Below are 27,637 nucleotides of genomic sequence, written 5' to 3' on the forward strand. Positions count from 1 at the left end.
TCTCTGAATCCAAATTCCATGTTTGTCCACTGAGTTTGTTCCAAAAAGTTCTTCATTTTCATTAAGTCCTGACCAGTGTACAAACACCATTATCCTGAGGTATGTTTTTAATATCATGAGTTCAAAATTACTTTAAATAGTCAAAAATATTGCCAGTCTTCTCACACCTCTAAATACAATAATGTCACCTACATTAAATACCATACATTACAAAACAAAAAGCTTCTTATATCCACTACTGTACAAAGGCATTCGTCAGCAATTTAAGCATGTTATATTTAGGTGTTCTAGTACAAAAGAACATTTTGATACATGGGCCTTATTCCAGTGTATTAACCTGTGCAACTAACTACTTTAAATAGAGAATTCTCATGTGAAAGTTACATCATGTGGTTAAAAAGTGTGTGGTTACACATGATGTGACTGTAGAAGTTGCAGCATTTTGTGTGTAGTTTAAAAAAAAATGGAGAACGTCAAAAGGCAAAGATTTTCAGAAGATAATAATCATCATAATTAACCCAGTAAATATAAGAGTATTGCACTGTTAAGCTTTTTCAGTTTCGATATAGACAAGAGGGTTGCTTAAAAAGTCAAATTTACAGTAACACTTTTCCATGGGTTAATACACAACAATAAGTCACCGTCCATTCATTTACACCAGTACAAAGTTGTCGTATATGGATCTCTAATGTCATCACGACTACTGTATTTCCAGTGTAAAAAAAAGAGGGAAAAAGTTCTGTGTTCTCCCACAGATGTGGCCAGTTTCACCGAAGGTGTAAAGTCACTTGATACAACAAGTGGATTGAACACTCGAAAAGCCCTTCGAGATGCACCGCTTTGACCAGCAAGGCTGCCACACAGATTAGCGGTCAACAGCGGTTTCACTTCCTGTTGGTCGGGTGTGGATTAGCTGCAATGATGTGTGCAGTCCATTTGAGAAATAAAAGTACCTGATAGAATGACATATACTTGTTCTATAGAGCAGAGCCAGTCTGGTATTGCTCAGTGTGTATGCGCGCGTGTGTGTGTTTGGGGGGGGGGGGGGGGGGGGTGTCCCCTAAAAATATGCACTCTCATAGCACAAATAAACACATTGTATGTAAAAAGATGCGGTATATTAGGTGGCGTGTGCTTGGAAGGCACACTTTTCAACTGAAGGACTCAAAGTTAAAAGCTCCACACATACACACGCACACACACACACACTGAGTTTGGCAGGAAGACAGCTAGCTCAGTTGCCTGTGATGGCGGAAGCAGTCTGGATGCGAAGCCCCATCCAGCTTTCCGAAATGTCCTTGTGGCACAATAACAGCGATGGAAGGTTTACATTGAGCGTGTTAAACTCATTCTTTTTGCTGTAGGGCACATTGTAGTTACAGTTTCCTCTCAGGAGCCGTTATGAATTTGGGGAAGCCATTCGAATGTTCCATCCCCTCCACATTATACAAATAGAGTGCACAACAAATTAATGAATAACGAGTTTTAAGATTTGAAGTTAAAAATAATGTCTGTTATTGTGGTTTACATGGGAATATTTGGACACGTTTGATTTGTTTTCGCAAGCCGAATAAAATGATGTGGTGGGCCAGATTTGGCCCCCGGGCCTTAGCTTTGACACCTGTGGTTTACATCTTTGATCAAGCAAGTGGCAATTGGGGGCAATGACCACCAGAAACAGCAGATGGCACTGTGGTGGAAAAAAAACTAAGACACGTAGTAATGATTCCAGAATGTAATTTATGTATACAAAGGTACCTTGATTTACGAGTGAAACAAACACAACTTTGAAGTCAAGGTACCTCTTTATACTTTAAAGCAGAGTTCCCCAACCCCCGGGCCGCGGACCGGTACCGGTCCATGGGTCATTTGGTACCGGGCCGCGCAGAAAGAATACATAATTTACACAAAATGAAAAATGAAAAATTACCAGATTACATCCGTCTATGACTTATTCTTGACGCGTGCAAAAACGCTTGTCTAGGTCACGTGATACATACCGCTAAGATTAGCCCACCGTAAACTAGCAAAATGAGTAAAAAACAGACATCTTTGGAAAGTTTCTTTATCCGCCGGTCCGTGAAAATATTGTCTGACATTAAACCGGTCCATGGTGCAAAAAAAGGTTGGGGACCACTGCTTTAAAGGACAACCGACGCCTCTGGACAAGTTCTGTCCATAATTTGTAAAATCGCTTCAAATGACCATCTTGTGCATTTTCTGGGACACTACATTGGAGTCCAGATGCCTCAAAATGATACGGAAGGACTTCTTTAATCGATTGCAAACATTTATGCTTTCCTCTTCAGAACTATTTGAATCATATTCATAACTGGATGAGTAACAAGAAAGCGTCTTCTCCGAATCTGAAGCCATTGTTTTGATTCTAGAGCAAGGCAAGATGTCCTGACGTGACGTCACGAACAAGGGAGCGGGACTTTCTGAAACTGAAACTCTGTGAGGTCATTTTGAAGTAGTTTTTGGACACTTGCATTTGCATTTGACTAAAAATATCAGCCTGCGTGTTTTGGGTATTTTAGATGCTATAAAACGTTTTTCTGATGTCAGGAAACAAAAAAATGGTGTCGGTTGTCCTTTAAATAAAAATATAACTTAAAGCCTAACTTCTTAAAATCTTATGTTGCTGCCATCCTTTTTTGCTGTGTGGGGCATTAGAGCCCCCCTAGCCCAAAGTGCCACTGTACGTGATTGTTTTTTTTTTTCATGAATTCTTCTTGGCAACGAGTCGTTACACAATCCCAGAATCCCAGCTATCTACTTAATCCACGTTCATTGCTGTGCTTGATGACATATGATTTCAGCCTTTGTTAAGGTTACAATTTGGTTGTTCTCGGACTTGTATGTGTTATTTTTCCTTCTGAATTGTCAAAAGAGGAATTGGAAGTAAAAGTACTGTCCATCACACAATAGCTCAGCAGTGTAAGTAATTGACACCCGCTCAAAAAGTTAAAAAATACTTATAGATGTCACAAGATGTCTGTGTAAGCTCTCAGTCGTACAGGAGTGGTCCATCCAACCTTCTCATCGATGTCACAAGATGGCAAAAAAAAACATTACATGAAGCCCCTCAACCCACTTCAACATAGTTGATTTCCACAGGATGGTGCCAAAGCAATACTTAGTAGAGGGGTGTCCAACTCATTTTTTGCTTTGGGCCAACTTTGTAGTTACAGTTTCCTCTCTGGGGCCGTTATTAATTTGGGGAAACCACTAGAATGTTTAATCTCCTCCACGTATTACAAACAGAATGCACAACTAATTGACAAATAACTAGTGTTCAAATATGAGGTGAAGAATAATGACTGTTGTAGTGGTTTAAAAATTTGAAATGTGTGTTTGGACTTCAGCAAGGATCATGAAATTTGAAGTTTGATTTGCTTTCACGGGCCGAATAAAATGATGACTTTGACACCCGTGACTTAGAATATATATTATTTGGGGCTGTGACTTGTGCAAAAACAAAATAAAATAAACAAACAAACAAAATGGAATAAGTGAGTTTATCAGGGATTAATGGAGGAGTGATTAAAAAAAAACACAAATCTGTACTCTCCCTCTGTATCATATTTTGCAAGGGGGTCTGTGATCAGACAAAGAAGAAAGTGGTTGTGTAGCTGAACAAAACAGATTTTACAATTAATTGACAACGACAGAACCCAAAATGTTCACTAAAATGTGGTGTGTGTTGTATTTAAATATTTTTAATGATTAATTTTGCATTACATTTTAATGGAGAAGTTTTAATCAACCCCTCTGATCGCCGAGGTGTCCATCTACTGTAAAAGGTCAATCAATGCCCCACTGATATTTTTTGTTTGTTTTTCATATGAAAGGCCACGGCTATCCAAGTATGACCAAGAACTGCTGGTGGCGCATCAACTTATCGTAATGGAGTTTGGTGACAGGCTGACAGCTCTTGTGTCCACACTTGAAAGCATTCTGTGATGTTCCTATGCATTTTTGTGGAACGTTGTCCTTTCACTCTCTGGTGACTGTTGCTTCTTTGTACAGTCGAGTCACTTTGAATCAGTGTCGCTGAGTCCCTGTTTGAGAAGATCTGGCAACTTTGGCAACGTTTTTTTGTTCCTCATGACTTCCCACGTTTGTCAGGGCCGAGTGAAAAATCACGATGCGGCTGCTGCAAGCTGCGATGTTGTGTAGTTCTTGCAGTCAAAAAACAGATGGCGCTGAGGCACAGTAAGTGGGAGTGTGGGAGAGGGCGTGTGGGTGTGTGAGAGTGCCTTGGAGTTTGCTTCACAAAAATGTAATTCAACGAGATGCCCTTTAAAACGCAAGTACCGTCTCTTCTTTCCATTATCGATTGGCAATAAAAAAAGAAAAGAAATTAAAACGTGACTGATAAATAACAACAACAACAATAATAATAATAATAATAATAATAATAATAATAAAGAAGAAGAAGAAGAATTTGTATTATTTTGCACATCGAAAATCCCTACAAATAAATAAATAAACAAACAAACGAATAACTAAATATGTAAATAAATAAATAAATAAAATAAAATAAAAATAGAACGACGCATAAGACTCAAATCCAAACATTTTATCTGATTTAAATTATCGGATATTGTCGCGCCAATATTCCTCATACTGACCAGTGGATGGCGACAGAGTGGACCTACTCATAACAAATTACTGTATTTTCTGGTGTGTAAAGCGCATCCAAAAGCCTTGATTGTTTTTCAAAAGATGTGCCTTTTCCGCAGGTGTGCCTTACATATGAAGTCATATTGAGCCACAACAGGTCTCTCAACTACTGTCAGCAGCCAGACTCCATTTCCCCCTGTAGAAGAAGTCTTGCGTAACCCCTACGTACTGCATTGAATGTGTGCCTTATAGTCCGGTGCGCCTTATATATGGAAAAAATGAAAATACACCATTAATTAGGGGTGCGCCTTATACCCCGGTGGGCCTTACATATGGAAAAGGTTTGAAAATTCACCATTCATTGGCGGTGCGCTTTATACTCCAGTGTGCTTTATACACCGGACAATACGGTACAGTTAATAATCTAGAATATATATAAGAATATAGAATAATATAGGATGTTTTGATATGTCCAATTGAAAATGGAAAGAGGGAATGATACTCAGTTTCAATGACTCTCTTGATCCAATCTGTGAGGGGCAGGACCTCATTCAGCTGGTCAGTGGCTCTCAAGCGTCATCGTGGTCACGGTGCATGAGGAAGGTCGTGTGAATGGTTGTATGGCTCTGTAATGGAGATGTGTGGCAGCTCCTGTTCTTAACTGGCTTCCTCTATGAGTCGGGCCAGGGTGTCTCTGAGCTCCGTCAGCTCAAAGATTTTGCCATCCAGCAACTCCAGCATCGTTCGGAGACCCTTCCTGAAATTCTCCTGCTCCTCTTGTGTCTCCTCCAGTCGCTGCTCGGCCCCGGCCAGTTGCTGCTCCAGGACGCGACTGCGGAGCTCCGTCTCCTTTTGAAGCAAAAGCAAATGGGCACATTTGGGACATTATGAGCATCTATAATTCAAAAGGACGAGGGGTCACCTCCAGTTTCTGAGAGAGGGTGTCTTTCTGCTCCATGAGGTCATTCATGTTTTCCAATTCCTCTTTTAATTTTTCCATTTCCTGGAAAATGACAAGAGACATTAAAACGGTGGGAAAACAAGACAGTAACGTGTGGGTTTTGGACACAAACTCGCCTCCTCTTTGTCTCTCAGTGTCGCCTCCAGTTCCTCGATGGTTTGGTTGAGTTCTGTCTTCTGGGATTTGATGGCTGGGCTTTGGTTGCTCTGGCATTCGAGTTCTGTCACCTAAAAGGACAAAATGTCTGTGTAGGCTCTCAGTCGTACAGGAGTGGTGCATCGATGAAAAGCTTTCTTCAGCTGTCATCTTTGAAGGTGTCGGTCTTTTTGCTCCTCATCCGAACAGCTTCGTCAGGGAACTAAAGTTGTCATAGTAACTCTGGACTTAAATATATCCCTAATGGACAGAGGTGACGGTGCCAGACCCTGGCTCTGGTTTCACCTTGTTCTAAGCCTAGGTGGTAATGACCTAAGAAGTCTGTTGTAAGCACGGTCTAAATTAAACCTTAAACCGCCATGGCAATGTAGTGAAGGGTTTTGCTGTTTTACAAAAATTGCATCTTTTACTCCCCTTTCAAAGATTGCAACCTCACTGTCGCCACGACAGGTGGTTTGAGGTTTAATTAAAATCAGAAAACCTTTAATAGTCCCACAATGGTGACATTTAATTTAGAAGGTTCTTACAACAAACTTCTTAGGGCATTACCACGTAGGCTTAGTCATGCTGATGAGGTGATACTAGAGCTAATGGGGCAATCAGAGCCATAGAACATTAGAGGTCATCAGATAGAACACAAGGAGTAATCTGATTAGCATCAGGGAGTAGTCTACTGCTTTGCCAGCCTTCGAGCAGGGACCTATCAGAGCAGAGGTCTGGCACAGTCACCTCTGTCCATTAGTGATATATTTAAGGCCAGAGTTACCAGCACCACTTTATTTCGTTGACGAAGCTCTTTGGATGAGGAACAAAATGTCCGGCACCTTCAAAGAAGTACAGATGACGACTGAAGAAACCTTTTCATCTAAAAGAACCAACTTGATAATTCAGCTCCATAGAGAGACACGGGTTTAATGAAACTTAATGAAAATTATCATGACTAGCTGCTCTTCATCTGAACGCCAAAACACTTCTTTAGTTCCCTCTCCAAAGCCTCACACGATGAGAGTTTTATCTTGTACCAAATATATTTTGCCTATAAAAAAGAACAAGTCACCTTGCCCCCCCCCCCCCCAACCCCCTTGCCTTGCTTACTCGTTTATGTAGCCTCTCTGCCTCCTCCTGGTAGGCAGCCAGTTGTTGCTTCCACTGTTTGACGTTTGCAGTCGACTCCAGCAGCGCTGCCGTTAGCTTAGCATTATTCCCCTTCAGTGCCTCCAACTCGGCTTCCCAGTGTTTTGTCATGGCTGGGCTGCGGGACAAAATCATACACGGCAATCACAAATTGACTCAAACAAAGTCTGGCAGTCAATAGCAAGCGTTACAATTTCACATGGCACAGTCAAACATCGCAGGGGGTGCATGTAATCTATCAGACTTCCTTGCATCAATCCACTTATCCATCCACCAATTTGATTTCATTCTATTGTCCATCTGCTGTCTCTCTTAATCCATCCAACAGCTTCCCATACATCCACTGAGCAAGCTACAGACCAATCTATCAATCCACTAATCATCTGTACACATTAAGCCATTCCATTTACCATCAATGCATCCATTCATTATAAGTACATCCTTGTGCCGATGATCCATCTATCTACTCAACCTACAGATTTTTACATCCGTCCATTATTAACCCACCATCCGTCATCCAGCCCTTCTATGTTTATATATTAAGATAGAGTTGGACACTGACATTCATAGCACCAATACATCCACCCACGCCCAACCAACCATCCAATCCGCTCACCATAACCATTCATTCATCCATTCAAATACACATCTAATGCTCTATCCATGCGAACAAAGACTTCAGTAGCCCCCACGACCGGAAGCAACCCTACCATATAGTAGCCATCTGACAAATCTACTATAATCTGAGATTATATCCCCAGACAGTCTGAGGCCTAATCTGGTCCAGATCCATTAGGAGAGTAAAAAAACAACTAAGGGGAGAAAGTGAAGAAATGTGAATCAGCTTTTCATGCAAATGACCTGCTCGTGGGAGAAGGAAAAACAGTTTTGGGTGACAAAATTGCAAATTCAGAATAGAGTTTTTCTGTTCTACCCTCTCCTCAGCACAAAAAAAGCACTTAAAAGAAGTCCAAGATGGCGCCCGAGTAGGCAGCTGTCAGCAAGTGCTCTCACAAGCCCCGCTTGTTTTGTTGTTTTTGTGTTTTTTTTGTGTGTGTTTTTTTTTTGTCACTTTGAGTTGTTGTGCGTCGTGTGGAACGGATACGGATTGTTTTTCAGCATTTTTGGCCACAACATTCATCAAGAAGAAGACTCTACTGAGCGGTTGTGCCTTTTAGGCAGAACGAATATGCCAGCACCGTTTTTGATTGGGAGGAATGTCTCTATGCCATCGCTGGACAGCTCTGGGGTGATTGGACTTTTTTTGCGCCTGTAATGGGCAGCATTTTCACAGCCCCACTTTGTTCAGCAGACACTCTGCGGCTGGTTGGATGCATGGCTTGAGGAGCCTGCGATGAGACGAAAGGAGCGTCAGCGCAGAGCGCCAAGGCATATGTGGAATGGTCGCAGCTTAAAATTGAAGCAGATTTACATGTGACAGGAGATGTGAAACTTTTTTTTTTTTTACAATTGATGCTACAGCTTCACATTTTCTTTCAACATTTAGCTTGTAGTAGACATGCTCATTTCACCATGACGTCCCTGATCTACTGGTGAAAAGGATGCTTTGATCCTCCCCTCTTTCATCTAGAACTGTGTTATGTAACAAAAATGATGCAGAAAGTGCTTAAAATTGAATGACTGTCTGTGTCTTTTGTGTTGTGCCACATTATTTTTATTTTTTGTTGTTGTTTTGACTTCAAGATGGCGCCGGGAGAGAGGCTGCCTTTATAGCAGCTCCAGTATTTTGTTTTTCTACTTCTTCCTTTCGCTTCCTCTTCCTTTCACAACTTTTTTTTTAGCAATTAAATGTACATTTCTCCACTGCGAGACTAATAAAGGCTAATCCAATCCAGTCCAATAACTTTGTGTGTATGTGGAGAATGCCACTACTGTATTTCCATCAGCACCCAGTCTGTCAACAGTAAAGGAGAAAAATCCCTGATCTAATTCACTCAACACTCCTACGGCACCTTCACTTCTTACACAACAGCCGCCCCCTCTCAGAGCGCGAGCGCGTCTGTGTGACGCATAGGAGGGAGACGACACGCCGTCCTACACATTTGAACCGACAGACAGAAACACACGCACACACATGCTGTCACCGAGGCAAGTCAACGTATAAACCCCACACAGGCACTCGGAGAACAGGAGAGCTAGGCGGGACGTCAAGAAGTAAAGACGGAGTCAGACGGACAAGGCAAAAAGCAAGCGATGGAGAAATAAATGGCAAAATATGACGGTTATCACCATTAATTGACTGTGACTGGAGGCTGAATTTGAGCTCTGAACAATGTCGGAAGCGTGTAGGGCAAATGGGGGGTAAGTTCTTTATTGTTTGGGAATTGTTTAATAACATTGGTGATGTTGTTTTACTTTGACTCAATTGTATTGTTGTTGTTGTGTTTGTTTGTCTGTTATAGAGTTATTTTCAACGGACCAGGCTTGATGCAAAAGTTTGAAAAGTTTAATTATTTGTATCTCTCTCTCTCTCCCTCGATTGATTGATTGATTGATTTATAATAATAATACATTTCATTTCTAAGCGCCTTTCAAAACTCTCAAGGTCACTTTACAGTCACAGGATCAGTTTTTCTGTGGGCGAGCAGCTATGAACCTCTCTCTGAAGATGGAGGATATTGATTCCCTGTGGCGACCCCTTGAAGGGAAAAGCCGAAAGGAAAAGGTTATTTATTTATTTATTTATCTATTCATTCATTCATTCATATGGATGATTGTTTATGTATTTACATATTTATTTATTAATTCATTTGTTTGTTTGTTTATTAGTATGGTTGTTTATTTGTTTAATTACATATTTATTTATTTATTTATTTATTGGTGTGGGTATTTATGTGTTTGTATATTCATTTATTATGTATCTATTTATTTTTGTCTATTTATTATGTATGTATTTATTCATTCATTTATTTATTAGTATGGTTTATATTTATTTATCGACATATTCACATATTTATTTATTTATTAGTGTGGGTATTTATTTGTTTATATTTATTTATTTATGTAGTTATTTGTGTGGGTATTTATTTATTTGTTTATTTTTAATTCATCACTTTTAACCACGTGCATGGTTTGTACACACTGCTGTGATTCCATAATTCTTGATCCAACCAATTATTGTTGTCTTGTGTTTTAAATCTCCTATATAGGCATACCCTCAAAGGATCAACTCAATGTGTGTGATTCCGGAGTTCTTTTCTGCGTCACCCGTGCCCTGACGTGGCTGCATCGTCAGGTTACTTCTTCCCCCTCGCTGCGCACCTTTCAAGAAGCAGTTGCCATGGCAGCAGCGGAGGAAGGCGCTCAAGGCGCCGTGACGTTTGGCATACGCAACGCCCCCGTTCACTCAAGACCACGGCAGGGGAAAAAAAATGAAATGAAACTCCTCGGAGCCCTACAACACATCAAGCGGTATAAAAGATGTCTGACATGCTCCACTAGCTGCTTCTGCCCCTAGAACTCACACACAAGGGCCTACGCTGGATTAAAAAAAAATCATCTGATTCCACACGCAAACACAAAACGAGTGCCATTTCGATATGAAAGTTGAAAAAGTACATTCGTAAAACCCTGCAACTTCAGCTGTTGTTAGAGAGCTATATAAATCAATATGTATTGTATTATATTGTATATACAATGCTGATTATACACAAAAGGGGCAGTTGTCTTTCTGTTTGTTTGTATTATATTTAATACAGAGCAGTGGTTCAAGTGTGTCGAAATAAAATATTCTTCCGGTGTCATTTTGTGCGTTGTTTTACAATTGTTTTCTTTGTGTGTGTTATTTCTCTGTCCAGTGGGACAGCCCAGAGTTTTTGCAACATATTGCAGTTTTGTGTAAGGCCTTATACCTAAAGGACAGCTGAGAAGATCATCGGTGTCTCTCTCCCCCCCCCTTCAGGACATCTACAACACCCGCCTCACCCGCAGAGCCATCCGGATCGCTGGCGATCCCACCCACCCCTCCCACAGCCTCTTCAGCCTGCTGCCATCGGGTCGGAGACTGCGGAGTCTCCGAGCCAAGACCAGCAGGCTCAAGGACAGTTTCTGCCACCAGGCAGTCCGGAGACTCAACTCCCTCTCAGCCCTGCCCAGCCTGCCCCTTCCCACTGCCACACTCACCGAACTCTGAGTACACGCTACATGCTGTACGATCACCCTGAACTCTATTTTTTTCTTCTTTCTCATTTTTTTCTGCAAGACCTCACTTCAACCCTTTCTTGTTGTTCGTTTTTGCATTACTACATGACGTCACTTTATATACGTCACTTCCTCACTTTACATACGTCACTGCCTCACTTTCCATACGACACTACCTCACTTTATATACAGAAATTACATGTATTGTCTGTTGTCAATTGTATGTCTTTTTAGCCACGTTATAAGTGCCTTGCATGTCTTGCACGCTGGGTCCGAGAGGACATTAATTTAATCTGTGCTGTATGTCATGCATATTAGCATATTTGACAATAAAGCTGACTTTGACTTTGACTTTTGACTAAACCCGATAACCATTGCCTAGCAAAAAGTGTCTGTGATAATGAAAAAATAAAATCCAAAACAAAATTTAGAGTTAGGGTAAACTAAATTTTTATTTGATGAATCTGTATCATGAATTATTTATCAGTGCGGATTAATGAAGAATGCCCTTTGACAGACACCAGGAAAAAAATTAGACGGTATATGAATCCAATCCAAAATCCAATCAACAAGAAAATAACAAAAAATAACATTCACACTCACATTCATACATACATAAAATTTCTAATTTTCAATTAACCTCCTCGCCATAACTTAAAATCATGACATCTGTATATTTAATTTTGCCTTTTAATATATATTTCAGGCTTCCTTCTTTCTGTCAAAATAAACCAATTTAAACAAGCTTTTTTTCACCAGTTTTCTGTCTTAACTAGATGAAAGTTGGTCTTAACAAAATGAAAGTTGTTTTTCCTCTGCAGTCTACATTATAGCACACCACACTGTAATGAAGGACTGTATTTCCCGGTCGATGAGAAGGTTTCGTCAGCCGTCATCTGTACTTTTTAAAGTACAGAAGTACAGATGACGGCTGACGAAACCTTCTCATCGATGGACCACTCTTGTACGACTGAGAGCTTACACGGATGTATTTCCCGGTATATAAGGCGCACTAGAGTAGAAGGCGCACCCCAATGAATGGTATATTTTCAAAATGTTTCCATATATACCTAGCTATCTATTTGTCATCTATTAGCGACCTAGCTGTCTATTTGTTATGTATTTGCAATCTAGCTGGCTATCGATTAGCTATATAGCTATCTAGCTAACTATCTAGCTAGTTATCTATTAGCTAGCATTCTATGTATTTACTTTCGGGTTGAGTGAATGCTGGCGCGTGTGGCTGCCGCTGCTCACCCACAGAAAAACTGATTATGTGATTGTAAAGTGACCTTGAGAGTTTTGAATGGCGTTTAGAAATGAAATGCAGATAGATAGATAGATAGATAGATAGATAGATAGATAGATAGATAGATAGATAGATAGATAGATAGATAGATAGATAGATAGATAGATAGATAGATAAGAAAGGTTTTCCAAATATAATGTGCAATGATATAAAATGTTTCCAAATATAAGGGACACCACAGTATAAGACGCTGCAGGAGAGGGTGGGGTGACGCACTACTTCTTCTACAGGGGAAAATAGAGTCGGTGGCTGCCGACAGTAGTTGCGAGACCTGTTGTGGCTCAATATTTCTTCACATATAAGGCACACCTGTGTATAAGGCGCAGGATCATCATCTGATTGCGATTTGAAGAAAATGAAGGCTTCTGGGTGCGTCTTATACATGAGAAAATACAGTATGTCATATACCCTGCTGAACTATCATCTAAAACAGAGGTCCCCAACCCCCGGGCAGTGGACCACTACCGGTCCGTGGGTCATTTGGTACCGGGCCGCGCAGAAAGAATACATAATTTACATAATTTCCGTTTTATTTATTATCTGAGACCGAACTATGTTTTATTTTGAAACATGAAAAATTACCAGCTTACATCCGTTATGACTCTTGACGCATCTCAAAACGCTTGTCTAGATCACGTGATACATACCGCTAAAATTAGCCCACCGTAAGCTAGCAAAATGAGTAAAAATCAAACGTATTTATCCACCGGTGCGTGAAAATATTGTCTGACATTAAACCGGTCCGTGGCGCAAACAAGGTTGACTGATCTAAAATATTACTGAGACCATCCCAAAAAGGCATTTACATTAAAAATGTATAGAAACTATTTATAGATATTAAAATCACATTTGACAAATGTGAATATTTCACAAAATAAAATCGTATTCATGCTGATGAAACCTTATTTGAATGGATGCAACCAATGTCGCTACAGAATTTTAACATGTCAATTCAACAAATTATTTCAGTGCAGCACGTAATGTAAAGAGACAAGCGTAGAATACTGCAGCAACACCTTTTGCATCTTGTATGTCTTTAAAATGAGGTTAGCTTGTTACGTCCATCAAGCCTGCAATGGCGAGTTCCAGAGTGAGGTCGCACGCACACACACATGCGTACACACATGCGCACACACATGCGCATACACATGCGCATACACGTGCGCACACACGCACACGCACACACACATACACCTCACTACAAGCCTCCCTCTCGGCACACAGCTTCTCTGGAGCTATAAAGAATTCATGATGGAATACTGGGAATTCCAAAGCATTCACACTTTAAGATTTTAAACCCATTTGGAAGCATATGATTAAATCCCCACCAAAGCCTTCCGACCTGTACTTTCATTTGGAACTATTGAATGATAATACATTACAAGATTGACACCTTTAATTCAGATGACTGAGGGAAATTGAAAAGATTGGTACAAGATTACAGTGAGGTGACAGAAAATGATACATTCCTCACAAAGAGAGCAGCTCAATTTTGTCATGAGAGAGAGGGTGAGAAAGAGAGAGAGGGCGAGAGCGAGAGAGAGAGAGAGAGAGAGAGAGAGAGAGAGAGAGAGAGAGAGAGAGAGAGAGAGGCGAGAGAGAGAGAGAGGGAGAGAGAGAGAGAGAGAGAGGCGAGAGAGAGAGAGAGAGAGAGAGAGAGAGAGAGAGAGAGAGAAGAGAGAAAGATCTGCCTTTTTCCATCCACCCACTGCCCACATTATGTTGTATAAGTCTTATAAAACAATCCACCTTTTTGGACAGAAACCTCATGAGTGCATCCCACTCAAATATTTGATATCTGATCTCACAACATTGGAACTGGATCAGATTAGCACTGTCACAAATCACATAAACCACTACAGAGAAGAACAATAAAACAGCATGCACTGTCATAAATACACACATCATTAGAGTTGGATGTCAAAAACAACGCATTGAAGTTGGCTAATATGATAAGAAATACAAGTTTCTCAACAAGTATACATCTAATATTTGACCCACCCCAAATTTCTTGAGACCCACTTTAGAGTCATATTGGTCCATGAGCGACAAGTTCAATCAATGCATCCAAATATCACCATATCCAAAAGTCATGGCATGCATATTTATAAGTGTTTAGCCTCATCTCTCTTTTTTAACCTGAATATTTATTGTATTTCTGTACAGCAGTAGTCAGCCATGTAATGACTGCCCTATCAGAAAGAGCACACCCGACAAGTCTTAAACTGCTCCCTTGAGGGGAAACACATGAGAAAGCATTGATGAATAGAGGAAAATCAGCAACACCTTGCTGACAAGGCAACAACTTAAAAAACAACATTTATTGGCTCGGACAAGCAAAAAAAAAAACCCAACAACAACAAAGAAGAATGCATATTGTGTGTTTCAACGTGACAAGAGGGGAAGTAGGGCGCCTGTGTCTGGTGCAGCATGGCGGACACCAGCTTGGGAGACGTACCTATGAGCGAAGGCCAGCGCATTTAGTGATGGTTCAGGTCTGGAGTCTGAGTTGGGGGTCGTGTCACAGAGTTCATCTGTCCCGTTGATGTTTTCCATGGGAGGAGTCACAGGAGTCAACGGTGATGACAGATCCCCAGCTGGAGACTCCTTGAAAGAAAAGTTTCCAGCATGAGCCATTTTTTTTCTTCACGCTGCAGGTCAGTGTTGAAGGTAAAATAACAGTAACAGTAACAGTAACAGAACAATTAAAATTAAAATTAAAATTAAAATTAAAATTATTTCTTTGCCCGTGGCAGAGCATCGAATTTGGATAAAGATCTGAAATGCTAAATATTAGCCTACATTACTGATTGCCTGTCTGCCCACTAACTGACCAATACTTTGAACTATTGTGTATGAAGTACTGCCTTATCAAGTGAAAACTATTTTATGGGATTTATATCAAAAAGTAGAAGCGGCTTGGGTCATTCATCCGCCTACTCACTGACATCACGGTAACGCAAACCATGCTCACCTCACCTATTCATGAGACAGGACCACCCCCTCACAAAAGCCCAATGGTTGAGAGATTTAAATAATGAGGTACGCAACGCGACTCGTGGCATTGTCTACAGTTACCAAAGTGTTTCTCAGATTCTTTTGCTTTGTTTTTTTTGTATAATTCATAAAACATGTATCTGTATGAGTATTTAAATACCTGTCATGTGTTCCGGTAATTTTGCTCCATTAGAAAATGGGTGGGTTCAAACTAAAGGTGCAATCAGTTGTGTACCAGATCCATATGTAAGAATCTTACAATAAAAGCTGAACTTGTGATATTTTTCCATCTCACATGTTCTTCTTTGGAAGTCAAAACCAAATATTTTCACTCTGGAAAAAAAAACGCCCCGCTGTTCACAAAACTTTTGAAAGGGAACACATTCACAATTCATGGATTTCATCAAGGCTTTGTGCAACAACAGAAAAATCTAGAACAACAAACTCAATCTCCAGGGTCTTTTATTATAGGAGATGACAAGGAGAGAACCTCATAAATGAATAATCTTTCGCATATACATAAATAGTTCACCGGGGAAATGATGGAGGTGTGTTTGTATGTGCTTTCTCGCCTGCTTCAAACACTGATGAACTCTTTATGAGCACTTGTACATGCTGATAGGTCATTAACTATAACGCTGGGAAAATTGAACAGGCGCAGCTTATCTTTATGTCCCACGCAAGCGTAGACAAATCATTTAAATGTTACACATACATGAAACAAAGCTATTAGGGACTTATGGCAAGAACACAATGGCCTCGCTTGTGCATCCGTAATGGACAAGAAGGAAGTCAGAGATAAGAGATTATGTCTAATGCTACACTTCCCACTCTTCATACCGATTGGGATTTCACATTCAGATTGTCTTTATCACACTCGGTTTTATTTATTTATTTTTGAAAGGCGTAAATCCTTCAAATTGAGGCTTTATTATGAAAATTGGAACATTTCAGAGAGGGAGTTTTTTTTTAATTTCTCCACAAGATTGTGATGCTGGTGCCGGCAATGATTGTCCTTCTCGAGCTTCCTTCACAAAGGCCTGTTAATGACAATTTCTCCATTAAAACTCTCTCATTTCCACCCACAAACTTCTGTTATGCAATAGTCAGCAGAAAAACCTCACATGAACGCTACTTGTCATCCGGAAGAGCTTTGTTTATTTCAGTTCATGAATATAAAGGCGCCCATTATACTGAGTTAAGAAGAGCTAAACACTCCCAGGGGATAATAGTGTTGCGGATGCACTGTAAAAGGCCAGCAACCGTCTAAATGGATGCAACACACTTCATGAGAAGGCACAAGAGCCACGCATCTCTGTTTTGTGATTCTTATGACTGCGTACAGATCGAACCTACCTGAGAGGGCGAGGTGGCCATTTCCATCTTCTCTTGACTTTTCTCTTTAGCAAGCCGTGCTGCTTCTTTATACTCTGCAAACTTCTCTGCAAACTAGACACACACAGAAAATAGGCCTATCAAATTTAAAACAACATACTGTAAGTGTCACGGTTTGCGAGGTGGTGATGGCGGGTGCGGATCCCAAAAAGCAGGCAGGAGGGAGCAGGAGGTTGTTTGACAAATTCTATTAAAATTAAGTCAGCAGGAACAAAATGTAAAACATCAAAATCATCTGAATAGAAAAAATACAAAGTAACAAAAGAAGACCAAAAGTAAAAGTCCGCCAAGGTTAAACAAACACATACACAATGCATGCAACAAACAAGCAGCAAACAATGAACCGACCCCGGATGGTCGTGCCGGGTGTCCTTTTAAGTGTCAGTGATTAAAACGACCAGCACCTGCGAGGCTGCAGGCAGGGCTGACGTCGCTACCCGTTGGTCGCCAATCTGATCGGGACGACCAGCACCTGTGCAGGTGCAGGCGGGGCCGACAGCGCCCCCCGTTGGTCGCCAACCAGATCATGACAGTATGTGCAGTTATTCAGCAAGCCCCTTTGCTGCCCACCTTTAAAAACCCTCTCAAAACTCATTTGTACTCTTTGGCATTCGACTCAGCATGATTCCGACTTGATCTTGGTTTCACTTCCTGGTGCTTTCTACTATCTTTGTGACTGCTTTGTTTCCTGTATAGGATAGTTGTCCATGTGAAGCCCTTTGTTCCAGCTTCAGCTGTTGATGAAGCGCTATATAAATCAATATTACTGTATTATCTCACAGTTGTTCCTGAGAAGTACAATTTACTTAAAGGAATTAGATTAGATTAGATTAGATTAGATTAGATTAGATTAGATTAGCCGTAATGAGTGTCCTTCATACTTCTTTGTCATGTCTTTTCGATGATGATATGAGTGCCGGGTGTCTACCGGAGAAAAAAATCCTTTTGTGTTCTACAAATTTGGCCAATAAAGAAGATTGCGATTCTATGATAATGATGATGATGATGACGGCGACTACAATATGTTATTTATTACATATGAAAATTTCAAATGTTGCAAGATTTTCACAAGCATCAATCATGGAAGTTGACTTTCATCACTTTGCTGCTGTGAAATGTAAATTTCTCCACTGTGAGACTAATAAAGGCATATCCAATCCAATCCAATCCAATGTCTGAGTGTCATTTGCGGGCCACAGAAAATGATGTGGCGGGCCAGATTGGTCACCTGGGCCATGAATTTGACGGCATATAACATTAAGGAGGTTATTTTTCAGTGCAATGTTTTGAAAGGGTGTAGTATGAGGGAGAGGAAGCATTTCAGATAAATATACTATAAATATAAAGAAGACATGGCACCGGTCCACCATTTCTTCAATCTCGTTGTGAATAATGAATGCACCCTAATGAAAAAAAATTTAGACATACAATATACAGTATCAACTGGGAGCTGTTCTGATGAGTGGCATTCAGTGTTGCGTCCATTTTTTTATAATCACAGCTTGTCGCTGGCTTGATCTACAAGCCTATTTTAGTCCGAAGCAAAAGAATCGGGCAAGGCTATAAAGAATCCAGCTGAAAAAAAATCAGTTCCTAATGAACAAGAGCGACTTTTACATAGGACATTAGGGAAAATATTTCAACCATCCTGTTGGACGTCTACAGTCATGTGAAGGACAGTCTGGTTTAGAACTGTAACCGACACCTCTGCTGGAGCTACTCTCATGTCTGCCATTGGTAGAAAGGCTGCTAGTAACCCAATAGGATTCCACTTTGGCGTAACATGATAGCTCCGTTTTCTTTCAAGTGATTGCTAGAGTTGTCAGTGGGCAACGTAGAGACGTTGGATGAGCTGTACCAAGAGGTGTACACCACGTTGTAGTCCACCAGCAGCTGTATTTATCTTTTTCAAAGCAGGCATTTGGATAGTAGTCACACAATCAGTAATGCGACACATTAATACACAATAACAATGCCATAAATTAGCTTTCCATTCCAAGTAACTTTGAAAGCAGGTGTGCCCAAACCTGCTCCCCGAATGCCCTTGCCCCCTTAGAAGTAACAAATACAGCCGGGTGTATTTTGATTGTATTGTATCAGGAAAGGTGAACACGGAGAAGTCACATCTGGATAATTCAGTGTCGAAAAAAACATTTTGAAACCCATGATTGGTATGTGAAGTGATCATCCTCCAGAGGCTGATCATTAATAGAAGCCCCATTAACGTAGAAGTAGTAATTTATTGCGAATATCAATGGCTTTATCCTCCATTTTATTGCAATCCGGTTGTGTGTCAGGTGTAAGGGTAGATCACACGCCACACTGATTCTATTTGAAAATAATACTCAGATACAGGGAGAATTATCAATTACTACTTTACCGAGGAAGAAAGCCGAACGTAAATACTATCCTGCTGTAAATGTCGACCATACATTAAAATTGAGCATCTGGCAGCTGACCAAATCACATCAACGTGTATAAAATCATGCACTCGTATTTACAAGTGAGCCATTGGCTATAAATAATTTAAAGAAAAAAAGGTGAAGGGATTTATGGAATGATTTAGAGTAACTATTGAGGGAAGGGGGGAGAGGCCACCGTCGTACCTGCTACTAATACACAATATATAATATGAGGCAGAAAATGTCCAGCTTTGGTTACAAGTACCTTTGTCTGATACATAGCATGTGGCCAGACTGTTGAGTGTGTTTATGGTCTAAGTGTGTCAAAGCTTAATCATACTGCAGAGGAGAGAACCGGGTACCGACACACATGAAAACACATCATCAGATACCATACATAAATTCCATGTGGAGAAAATCCTCATTAACCATTTCATGCATCCTATGTAACCTGCATAACGTGATAAGCTGTCCACTGTTGTAGCCACTGTCACTGAAAGGGTTAATATACTGTAACTGCCAAACAGGCTCAGGAAAAAAGGCAGAGAGAGAGACAGAGAGAGGGGGGGGGAGAGCGAGAGAGAGACAGACAGAGAGAAGGGAGAGAGGGGGGAGAGACAAAGAGAGACAGAGAGACAGAGAGACAGAGAAAGAGACAGAAAAGCAGAAAGAGAGGGAGATAGAGAGTGACAGAGAGAGACGGGTAGAGAGAGAGAGAGAGAGAGAGAGAGAGAGAGAGAGAGAGAGAGAGAGAGGCAGAAAGAGAGCGAGAGAGAGAGAGAGAGACAGAAAGAGAGAGACAGAGAGAGAGTGACAGAAAGACAGACAGAGAGAGTCAGAGAGAGCCAGAAAGCCAGAGAGAGAGAGAGAGAGAGAGAGAGAGAGAGAGAGAGAGAGAGAGAGAGAGAGAGAGAGAGAGAGAGAGAGAGAGAGAGAACGAGGGAGAGAGAGAGAGAGAATCATAAAGAGAGCAGAAAGACAGTGTGCGCGTGTGTGTGTGTGTGTGTGTGTATTAGTTGGTAAAGCTACCTTGGACAGATGATGTTCGGTGGAGAATCCCAGGCCGTAGACCGTGTTGGCTCGACTGTCCGCCCACTGGCCAAACTTCTGCGAGGTCTTTGTGAAGGTCATATTGGGACTGATGGTGCTATTAATTATTGCCTGCGGCACAGAGGAAAGCCACTTGATACATTTTTCATGAGCTTACTACGGTGTGTTGAATGCATGTGTGGGTCAGATGGAGAAGCAGAGAAAGCGATTTAAGATTAGCTCTTATTTCTTTAGGAACACCTGAACAATATATAACAGGTGTCAAACCCAAGGCTAAGGGGCTAGATATGGCCCGCCACAGCATTATATATGGCCGGCAAGAGCATCTGAAAGATCTCAAACTCCATGATCCTTTTGAAAAAAAAAATTTTATTTTTTTTTTTGGAAAATTTTTGGAAAAACATTTTCAATTCTCATATGTAATAGGGGATATATTCTAAATATTTTAATAGCATCAAAACCTTCATGATAGTAACTGAAATACTTGTTGTATCAAAGGTTATTCCTCACTTCTTTATGTGGTTCCGCTCATAAAAGCCTTCCAAGTGAAACGCATAATTGTCAATGTATACGTTTTCCCCGTATTTTATGTTTTTTTTTTTGCATTTCAAATAATGTACGGCAGGGGTGTCAAAGTCATTTTTTGCCGCGGGCCACATTGTAGTTATGGTTTCCTCTCGAGGGCCGTTATGAATTTGGGGAACCCATTAGAATGTTTAAATCCCTTCAAATATTACATATAGAGCACACAGCAAATTAATGAATAACTCGTTTTCAAATCTGAAGTCAAGAATAATCAACAATAATTTATTGTGGTTGACATCCAAAAATATGAAATTTTGGCTCAGATTTTAGCAATCATCATGGAATTTAACAAATTTGATTTGCTTTTGCGGGCCGAAAAAAATGATGTGGTGGGCCGGGTTTGGCCCGCGGGCCTTGACTTTGACACCTGTGATGTACGGCGTACTACAACTTTTATACATGATTTTTTAAATTGTGAACTAATCTTCCAAAGACCATTCTGTCTCAAATCCAATTCGTCTCAACTGCTGGTAGCCAACAACAATGCTGCCGCCGATCATCGCTACTATTGTCACGACAAACCAGCAAAAGTAATCCTCAAGTAAAGTAATCTTCAATCGTATGTAAGCATAACACGCACATGTGCGGTGAGCTGTCTGCATTTCCGCTTGGGGTAGTGATTTTTATCCTTTCAAATAATATACGACATACTGCAACTTTTATACGGGAATTGTATTCATTTATAAGGCCAATTATCAGCCAAGGTTGACAGGTATGGAAATGGTAACTAAAATGTGGCCCGCCCCCAAAAATAATCCCTAATATATAAAGCAATCAAATGTAAGAGTTGTATCTCAAGTTTTGGTGCGTTTTTTTATCAAGAAACACCAGCTACTCCAATGGTTTGGGCTTAAAATTGGAGGTACCGAACCCGTACGTTTACTGCACCCTCCGTTGGTTACAATTTAAGACATTAAGAAACAAATTTATTAAAAAGAGAACACAGTAAATGTGTGTGAGAAGGGCAAAATATGGGAAACAACTCTCACTCTGTGACAAAGTACACCGCGACCCTAATGAGGAATAAGCGGTACGGAAAATGGATGGATGGATGGATGGATGCTGCCGCTGATAAGTGGACGGTGAACGTATCATCTTGCGTTTAACCAACGAGTCAATTTAGGAAATAACAACATTATCGCTATTAACGATCGCTATGAGAATCAGTGGGGAATGATTCCTCAAAAAATATCTCACGATGAAGCTAGGAGGTGGAGACATGAATTATTTAAAGACTTTACACAGAACACTTGGGTCAGTTCGTTGAGAGTGAAAAATCATTCAAGTGTTCCATACTGTAATCCGACATCTCTAGAGCAGGGCTAATTAACGGCAGATCAATCAGTGGTGATGTGGAATATTCTGATTAACTCACATCGAGTGAGTTACATAATCAATTAACTTGCTCGGGTTAATGTGATGTGAGGTGCTAGAGAAAATGTTGAAGTTGCATTTCCATCAACACAACATGTTAAGTGTGTCTTTTCTTCTTGACCCTCTCTCTTCTTATTCCCTAAAGCGTCCCACCACATCGCTCAGCTCGATCGCAATATGATTCTTGGAACCAAAATATGGACGAATATTTCATGAAAAGCACATAAGAGCCACATTTAGATCGTCTTGGTGGTTGGATTTCACAGATAACAGTCCCAAAAAAAGGTCCGATCCATGTTTTAGTGGTCCCTCCTATCGCTATTTGTAGCCACTTTAGTGGAATTATTTTGAAAGCAATGTTCATTTTATTTTGACATTTGAGGAGCTTCACAACCATATACATAAACCTACTGATCACATGGGAATTTTGTAAAAAGACTTTCGGGAATTTCAAAAGTTGAAGAAATTTAATAGTAATAATACATGTAGTATTTTAATGCCAATTTGATGATTAATATGTTATTTAGATATTTCACAGCTTATAACACATGAGTTGCAGGATGCATAGGTATAAGAAATTGGCTGTATCAAATAGCATCCATTTTTCATCAAGTTATGGTCAAGGATGCTAAGTCGACCATTGCTACGTGTGGCGAAGGGTGTTTCTGTGTTGTCTAAGCAACGGTCTCAGGCAATAGAAGAGGTTGAAAAACTTCTGTTGATTTGGATTAACAAAAAGCAGCAAGCAGGGGACAGTGTGAGTGAGGGAGGGTATTATCGGCGAGAGAGCACGACAACTTCACTCGGATAGCATAAAGAGGCAACTACTGTACAACAACGGCCATCACAAAGGTAAATAAAATGACTTTATTATACAGCATTTCTTTAATTACAATACAATAGAACATTTATTATAGATAAAAATAAGGAATATTGTGTGTAGCTTTAAGGCTTATTTAGTAGAAAATTATGTTTTATGGGGACCTGGGAACGGATTATTCTAATTTTGAATGGTTTCTTATGCGAAATAAATGTTTGGAAGAAACTTTTCACCTTACACACACTTTCTGGGAAGCAATTAAGTTTGTAAGCTGAGGTATCACTGTATTATTATTATTATTATTATTATTATTATTATTTTGTTAAAATGTGGTAAATTTATGCTCACAACAGTCAGACAGACTTGCAGTTACAGTACGTGTGCAAATTGTGCTTACATGCACACACACACACATATAAATACACACACACACACTGAAACATGAGCCACGCGTCTTTGAGAGCAAGGTTGTGTGAAGGGAGAACGAAAGCAAATGAGTGATCAGAAGTTGAAGAAAGGGCAAAATGCAGGGAGAAGACTTGAGCTCACCTTGGTCCCATCCAGGCTGATTATGCGGTAGACATTGCGCGTGCTGTCGTAGAAGTAGGAAACGGTAACGGCATGCTTGCTGGTGGGCAGCCAGTTCTTCTTGGTGTTGGGGTCAATTTGGAAGACGTGGGCCCGCGTGCTATAAATGGGCTGCTCCCTGAAAGGGACGAAAAAAAAGTTATGAACTTCTTTGTGACGCAGCACCAACGTCTCTCCAAACCCAACTCCGGCACTGAAACTCCTGTTGTCCACCGGAGAGCCGGATCGGCTGGGCATTCGAATAACGAGCTGGCCGTCCTCCATCGTTACGAGAAAACAAACTCCCAATCCAAACAACAATGACGGTGCATCGTCCAGTACGTGCAGAGATACTGTTGACTAGAAAAGCGTGCACCGAGCGGAGAGTACTTCTGCCATCATCGCCACCATACACCCGCGCAGTATTCGCCCTCTTTTGCATTCAGTGGTGTCTCTCTATGCGCCGATATGGGAATGTCTGCATCACGGACTGAGGGTCACACGGGGGAGAAAAGACAGCGTTTAGGGCTAAATATAGACAGAAGGCCACGCTTAACTGCCAAAGACACACCACACTGGACACCACTTTCCACATGGACTAACTTTTCTGCATATGGAAACAGATTCTGTGGAACACTCTCAAAGGGGAAAAAAAGCACACCTGTCAAAGAAGCGCATTCTAATTATATGCTTCATTCATCAAAAGGTCCATACTGGAGTCATATTTATCCGACTTGGCAGTTGTGGTAAGACCACAGACAGCAAATCTAATATCTGTATGAAAAAAAACAGTCATACCTCCGTTTTTTTACCATAATAGAGTAGGCAAGTGCTCTCATGAGCCTTGCTTTTTTTGTTGTGTTGTGTTTTCTTTTGTCACATTGTGTTGTTGTCCATCGTGTGTAATGGATTGAACAGATTGTTTTTCAGCATTTTTGGCCATGACATTCATCAAGGAGGAGACTGTGCTGAGCGGTTGCACCTTTTCGGCAGCAGGAATATGCCCAGTGACGTGCAGTCAGGTGAGGCAGGTGAGGCCGTGCCTCACCTGTCATCATGGAAATATCAAATGAAAAAATAAATTAAACAGTTATATTTATTTACTGATTTGTACTTTAACGTTCTTTTCCATTTAACTTCACCATTTTGGGATTTTTTTTCAAAATTGCTGAATTTTCACATTTAATGGGTGTATTTTTCATAGCCCCACTTTGTTCAGCAGTCTGGGGCTGGTTGGATGCATGGGTTGAGGAGCCCGCGATGAGAAGAAAGGAGCGTCAGCACAGAGCACGAAGGCATAGAATTGAAAGGGTTAATATACTGTAACTGAAGAATTGAAGCAGATTTACGGGTGACAGGATATGCGAGACATTTTTTTTTCTGACAATATATGCTACAGCTTTGCTTTTTCTTTCAACATTTAGCTTGTAGCAGACATGCTCACTTCAAAATGGCGTCCCTGATCCACTGGTGAAAAGGACGCTTTGATCCTCTCCTCTTTCATCTAAAAATGTTTTATGTAACAAAGAGGGTGCAGAGCAGAAAGTGCTTAAGATTGAATGACTGTCTGTGTCTTTTGTGTTGTGTCACATTATTAGTTTTTTTTTTAACTTCAAGATGGTGCCGCGAGAGTGGCTGCCTTTACAGCGGCTCCTGTAATTTGGTTTTCTATTTCTTCCTTTCCTTTACACTTCCTTTCATAACTTTGCTGTTTTGAAATGTAAATTTCTCGACTTTTAGACTAATAAAGGCTAATCCAATCCGTTCCAGAAACCTGTTCGAAAACAGTTTTGGTCAAAAACCAAAAAAATATAATCAAGGTAATCAATATCTGCTTTTTTAAATCACCATTGAACAATACAAACGCGCTTGCTCACAGTGAAACGCTATACAAGGAAATTGCGTCGGTCACAATGAGACACGACACAAGGAAGTGACATATAAGAAAGCGGAGAGTGCATTCAGGTGCACTCAGTTTGGTCGGGAACCGATTTTCGGTTGTATACCGAGGCATTCAAAAAACTTTTTGTTCAAGAACCGATTTGGTCGAAAACCAAAACATTTTCCATTATGATCAATGTCTATTTTTTTATTATGACTGAACAATACAAATAATAATAATAATAATAATAATACATTTAATTTCTAAGCGCCTTTCAAAACTCTCAAGGACACTTTACAGTCACTGGATTTTCTTGTGCGGGTGAGCTGCGGCAGCCATTCTCCTACTCACAATAAAACACTACACGAGGATAATGTGTCGGTCACAATGAGACGCAACACGAGACGCAACACGAGTAAGTGACATATAAGGAAGCAGTGGGTAAACGAGTGGGCCATTTAAGTGCACTCTGTTTGTTCGCGAACCGATTTTTAGTTGTACACTGAGGCATAAAAAAAAAGAACTTTTTGGTCGAAAATTGGGACGTTTGAAAACTGAGGTTTGACTGTAGTTCTAGTTTGAGAGCAAGTCCATTTTGAAAATACAAATTGGCTGTTTGTTACATTTTGCGGCTTCAGTGCTTTACGGATTTGTCCAAAATAATGCGTTCATCAACAAAATAATAAAATAGATAGACGCATCCGTGTCGGCAGCCATATTGTGAACAGATGCATTGTTTCATTTTGATGCGTGAGAGAGAAGTTCTCCCTGCATGCCAAACGACTTTGTATTTGTCTGTATTGTACTTTCGATGCCACTGTCACTCATTGAAGGCACGTGATTGTTTACCATCGCAACATTGAACAATGAGAGCATGAGTGTTTTTATCGTGCGAGTTGATTAACTGCCCATCACGGCAGCCCCACTAAGCACATTCCCTTGTGACGTCTCATGCTGTTGACTGTCTTACAGACTGGATCTCAGTATTGTGTAGAACAGTGGTCCTCAACATTTTTTTTGCGCCACCGACCGGTTTAATCTCAGACAATATTTTCACGGACCGGCGGATAAATACAGAGTTTGTTTTTTACTTATTTTGCTAGCTTACGGTGGGCTAATTTTAGCAGTATGTATCACGTGACCCAGACAAGCGGTTTGACATGCGTTGAGAGTCAGTCATAGACGGATGTAATCTGGTAATTTTTCATTTTTCAAAATAAAACATAGTTCAGACTCAGATAATAAATAAAACAGAAATTGTGTAAATTATTCTTTCTGCGCAACACAGTACCAAATGACCCACGGACCGGTACCGTTCTGCGGCCCGGGGGTTTAGGACTTGGACTAGGATCACTGTTGAGAAACCGACTCGCTGGCGGAGTCGGTCCCAGTAAAGTAACCCGTTTGTCGGCGGCCGAGCGCGAGGCGGCGTCGCGCGCGGCGGGCGCGGGAGGGGGTCTGCTATGCGACTTTCCCTTCCGCGCGCTCCAGGCCCGGCGCGCGGTCTCGCTCTCGCCGCCCGACGGCCGGGTACCGGCTCGATCAACAATGACGGTGCATCGTCCAGTACGTGCAGAGATACTGTTGACTAGAAAAGCGTGCACCGAGCGGAGAGTACTTCTGCCATCATCGCCACCATACACCCGCGCAGTATTCGCCCTCTTTTGCATTCAGTGGTGTCTCTCTATGCGCCGATATGGGAATGTCTGCATCACGGACTGAGGGTCACACGGGGGAGAAAAGACAGCGTTTAGGGCTAAATATAGACAGAAGGCCACGCTTAACTGCCAAAGACACACCACACTGGACACCACTTTCCACATGGACTAACTTTTCTGCATATGGAAACAGATTCTGTGGAACACTCTCAAAGGGGAAAAAAAGCACACCTGTCAAAGAAGCGCATTCTAATTATATGCTTCATTCATCAAAAGGTCCATACTGGAGTCATATTTATCCGACTTGGCAGTTGTGGTAAGACCACAGACAGCAAATCTAATATCTGTATGAAAAAAAACAGTCATACCTCCGTTTTTTTACCATAATAGAGTAGGCAAGTGCTCTCATGAGCCTTGCTTTTTTTGTTGTGTTGTGTTTTCTTTTGTCACATTGTGTTGTTGTCCATCGTGTGTAATGGATTGAACAGATTGTTTTTCAGCATTTTTGGCCATGACATTCATCAAGGAGGAGACTGTGCTGAGCGGTTGCACCTTTT

General features: G+C 40.8%; 1 protein-coding gene and 1 long non-coding RNA gene across 5 annotated transcripts in view; one reads left to right on the top strand and one right to left on the bottom strand.

Moving 5' to 3' along the window:
* Positions 1-95: 95 nt before the first annotated feature.
* The window catches only part of homer1b (homer scaffold protein 1b), a 45,897-nt gene continuing 18,355 nt past the window's right edge, over positions 96-27,637 (bottom strand). The window contains exons 2-9 of one of the 2 annotated variants that reach the window (XM_088994261.1): positions 23,523-23,679; positions 20,174-20,305; positions 16,704-16,796; positions 14,809-14,957; positions 6,842-6,998; positions 5,707-5,817; positions 5,552-5,632; positions 96-5,478 (exon numbers count right to left, since the gene is read on the bottom strand). In XM_088994261.1, coding sequence (XP_088850387.1) covers positions 5,287-5,478; positions 5,552-5,632; positions 5,707-5,817; positions 6,842-6,998; positions 14,809-14,957; positions 16,704-16,796; positions 20,174-20,305; positions 23,523-23,679 — 1,072 coding nt within the window. In that variant the 3' untranslated portion in view covers positions 96-5,286. Of the gene's footprint in view, positions 5,479-5,551; positions 5,633-5,706; positions 5,818-6,841; positions 6,999-14,808; positions 14,958-16,703; positions 16,797-20,173; positions 20,306-23,522; positions 24,027-27,637 lie in introns of those variants that run through there. The other variant, XM_088994259.1, reaches the window with a different exon arrangement.
* LOC148899181 (uncharacterized) lies at positions 8,911-11,839 on the top strand. 3 transcript variants are annotated; one of them, XR_016114695.1, is made up of 4 exons: positions 8,911-9,202; positions 9,304-9,566; positions 10,051-10,312; positions 10,699-11,839. It is a non-coding gene; the product is annotated as an uncharacterized LOC148899181 (long non-coding RNA). The 3 variants fall into 3 exon arrangements; XR_016114697.1 differs by having other exon boundaries at positions 10,803-11,838; XR_016114696.1 differs by lacking the exon at positions 10,699-11,839 and having other exon boundaries at positions 8,913-9,202; positions 10,051-10,644.

This window comes from Hippocampus bargibanti, linkage group LG04 (genome assembly GCF_051943395.1).
Source record: "Hippocampus bargibanti isolate YZ-2025 linkage group LG04, ASM5194339v1, whole genome shotgun sequence".
Lineage (NCBI taxonomy): Eukaryota > Metazoa > Chordata > Actinopteri > Syngnathiformes > Syngnathidae > Hippocampus > Hippocampus bargibanti.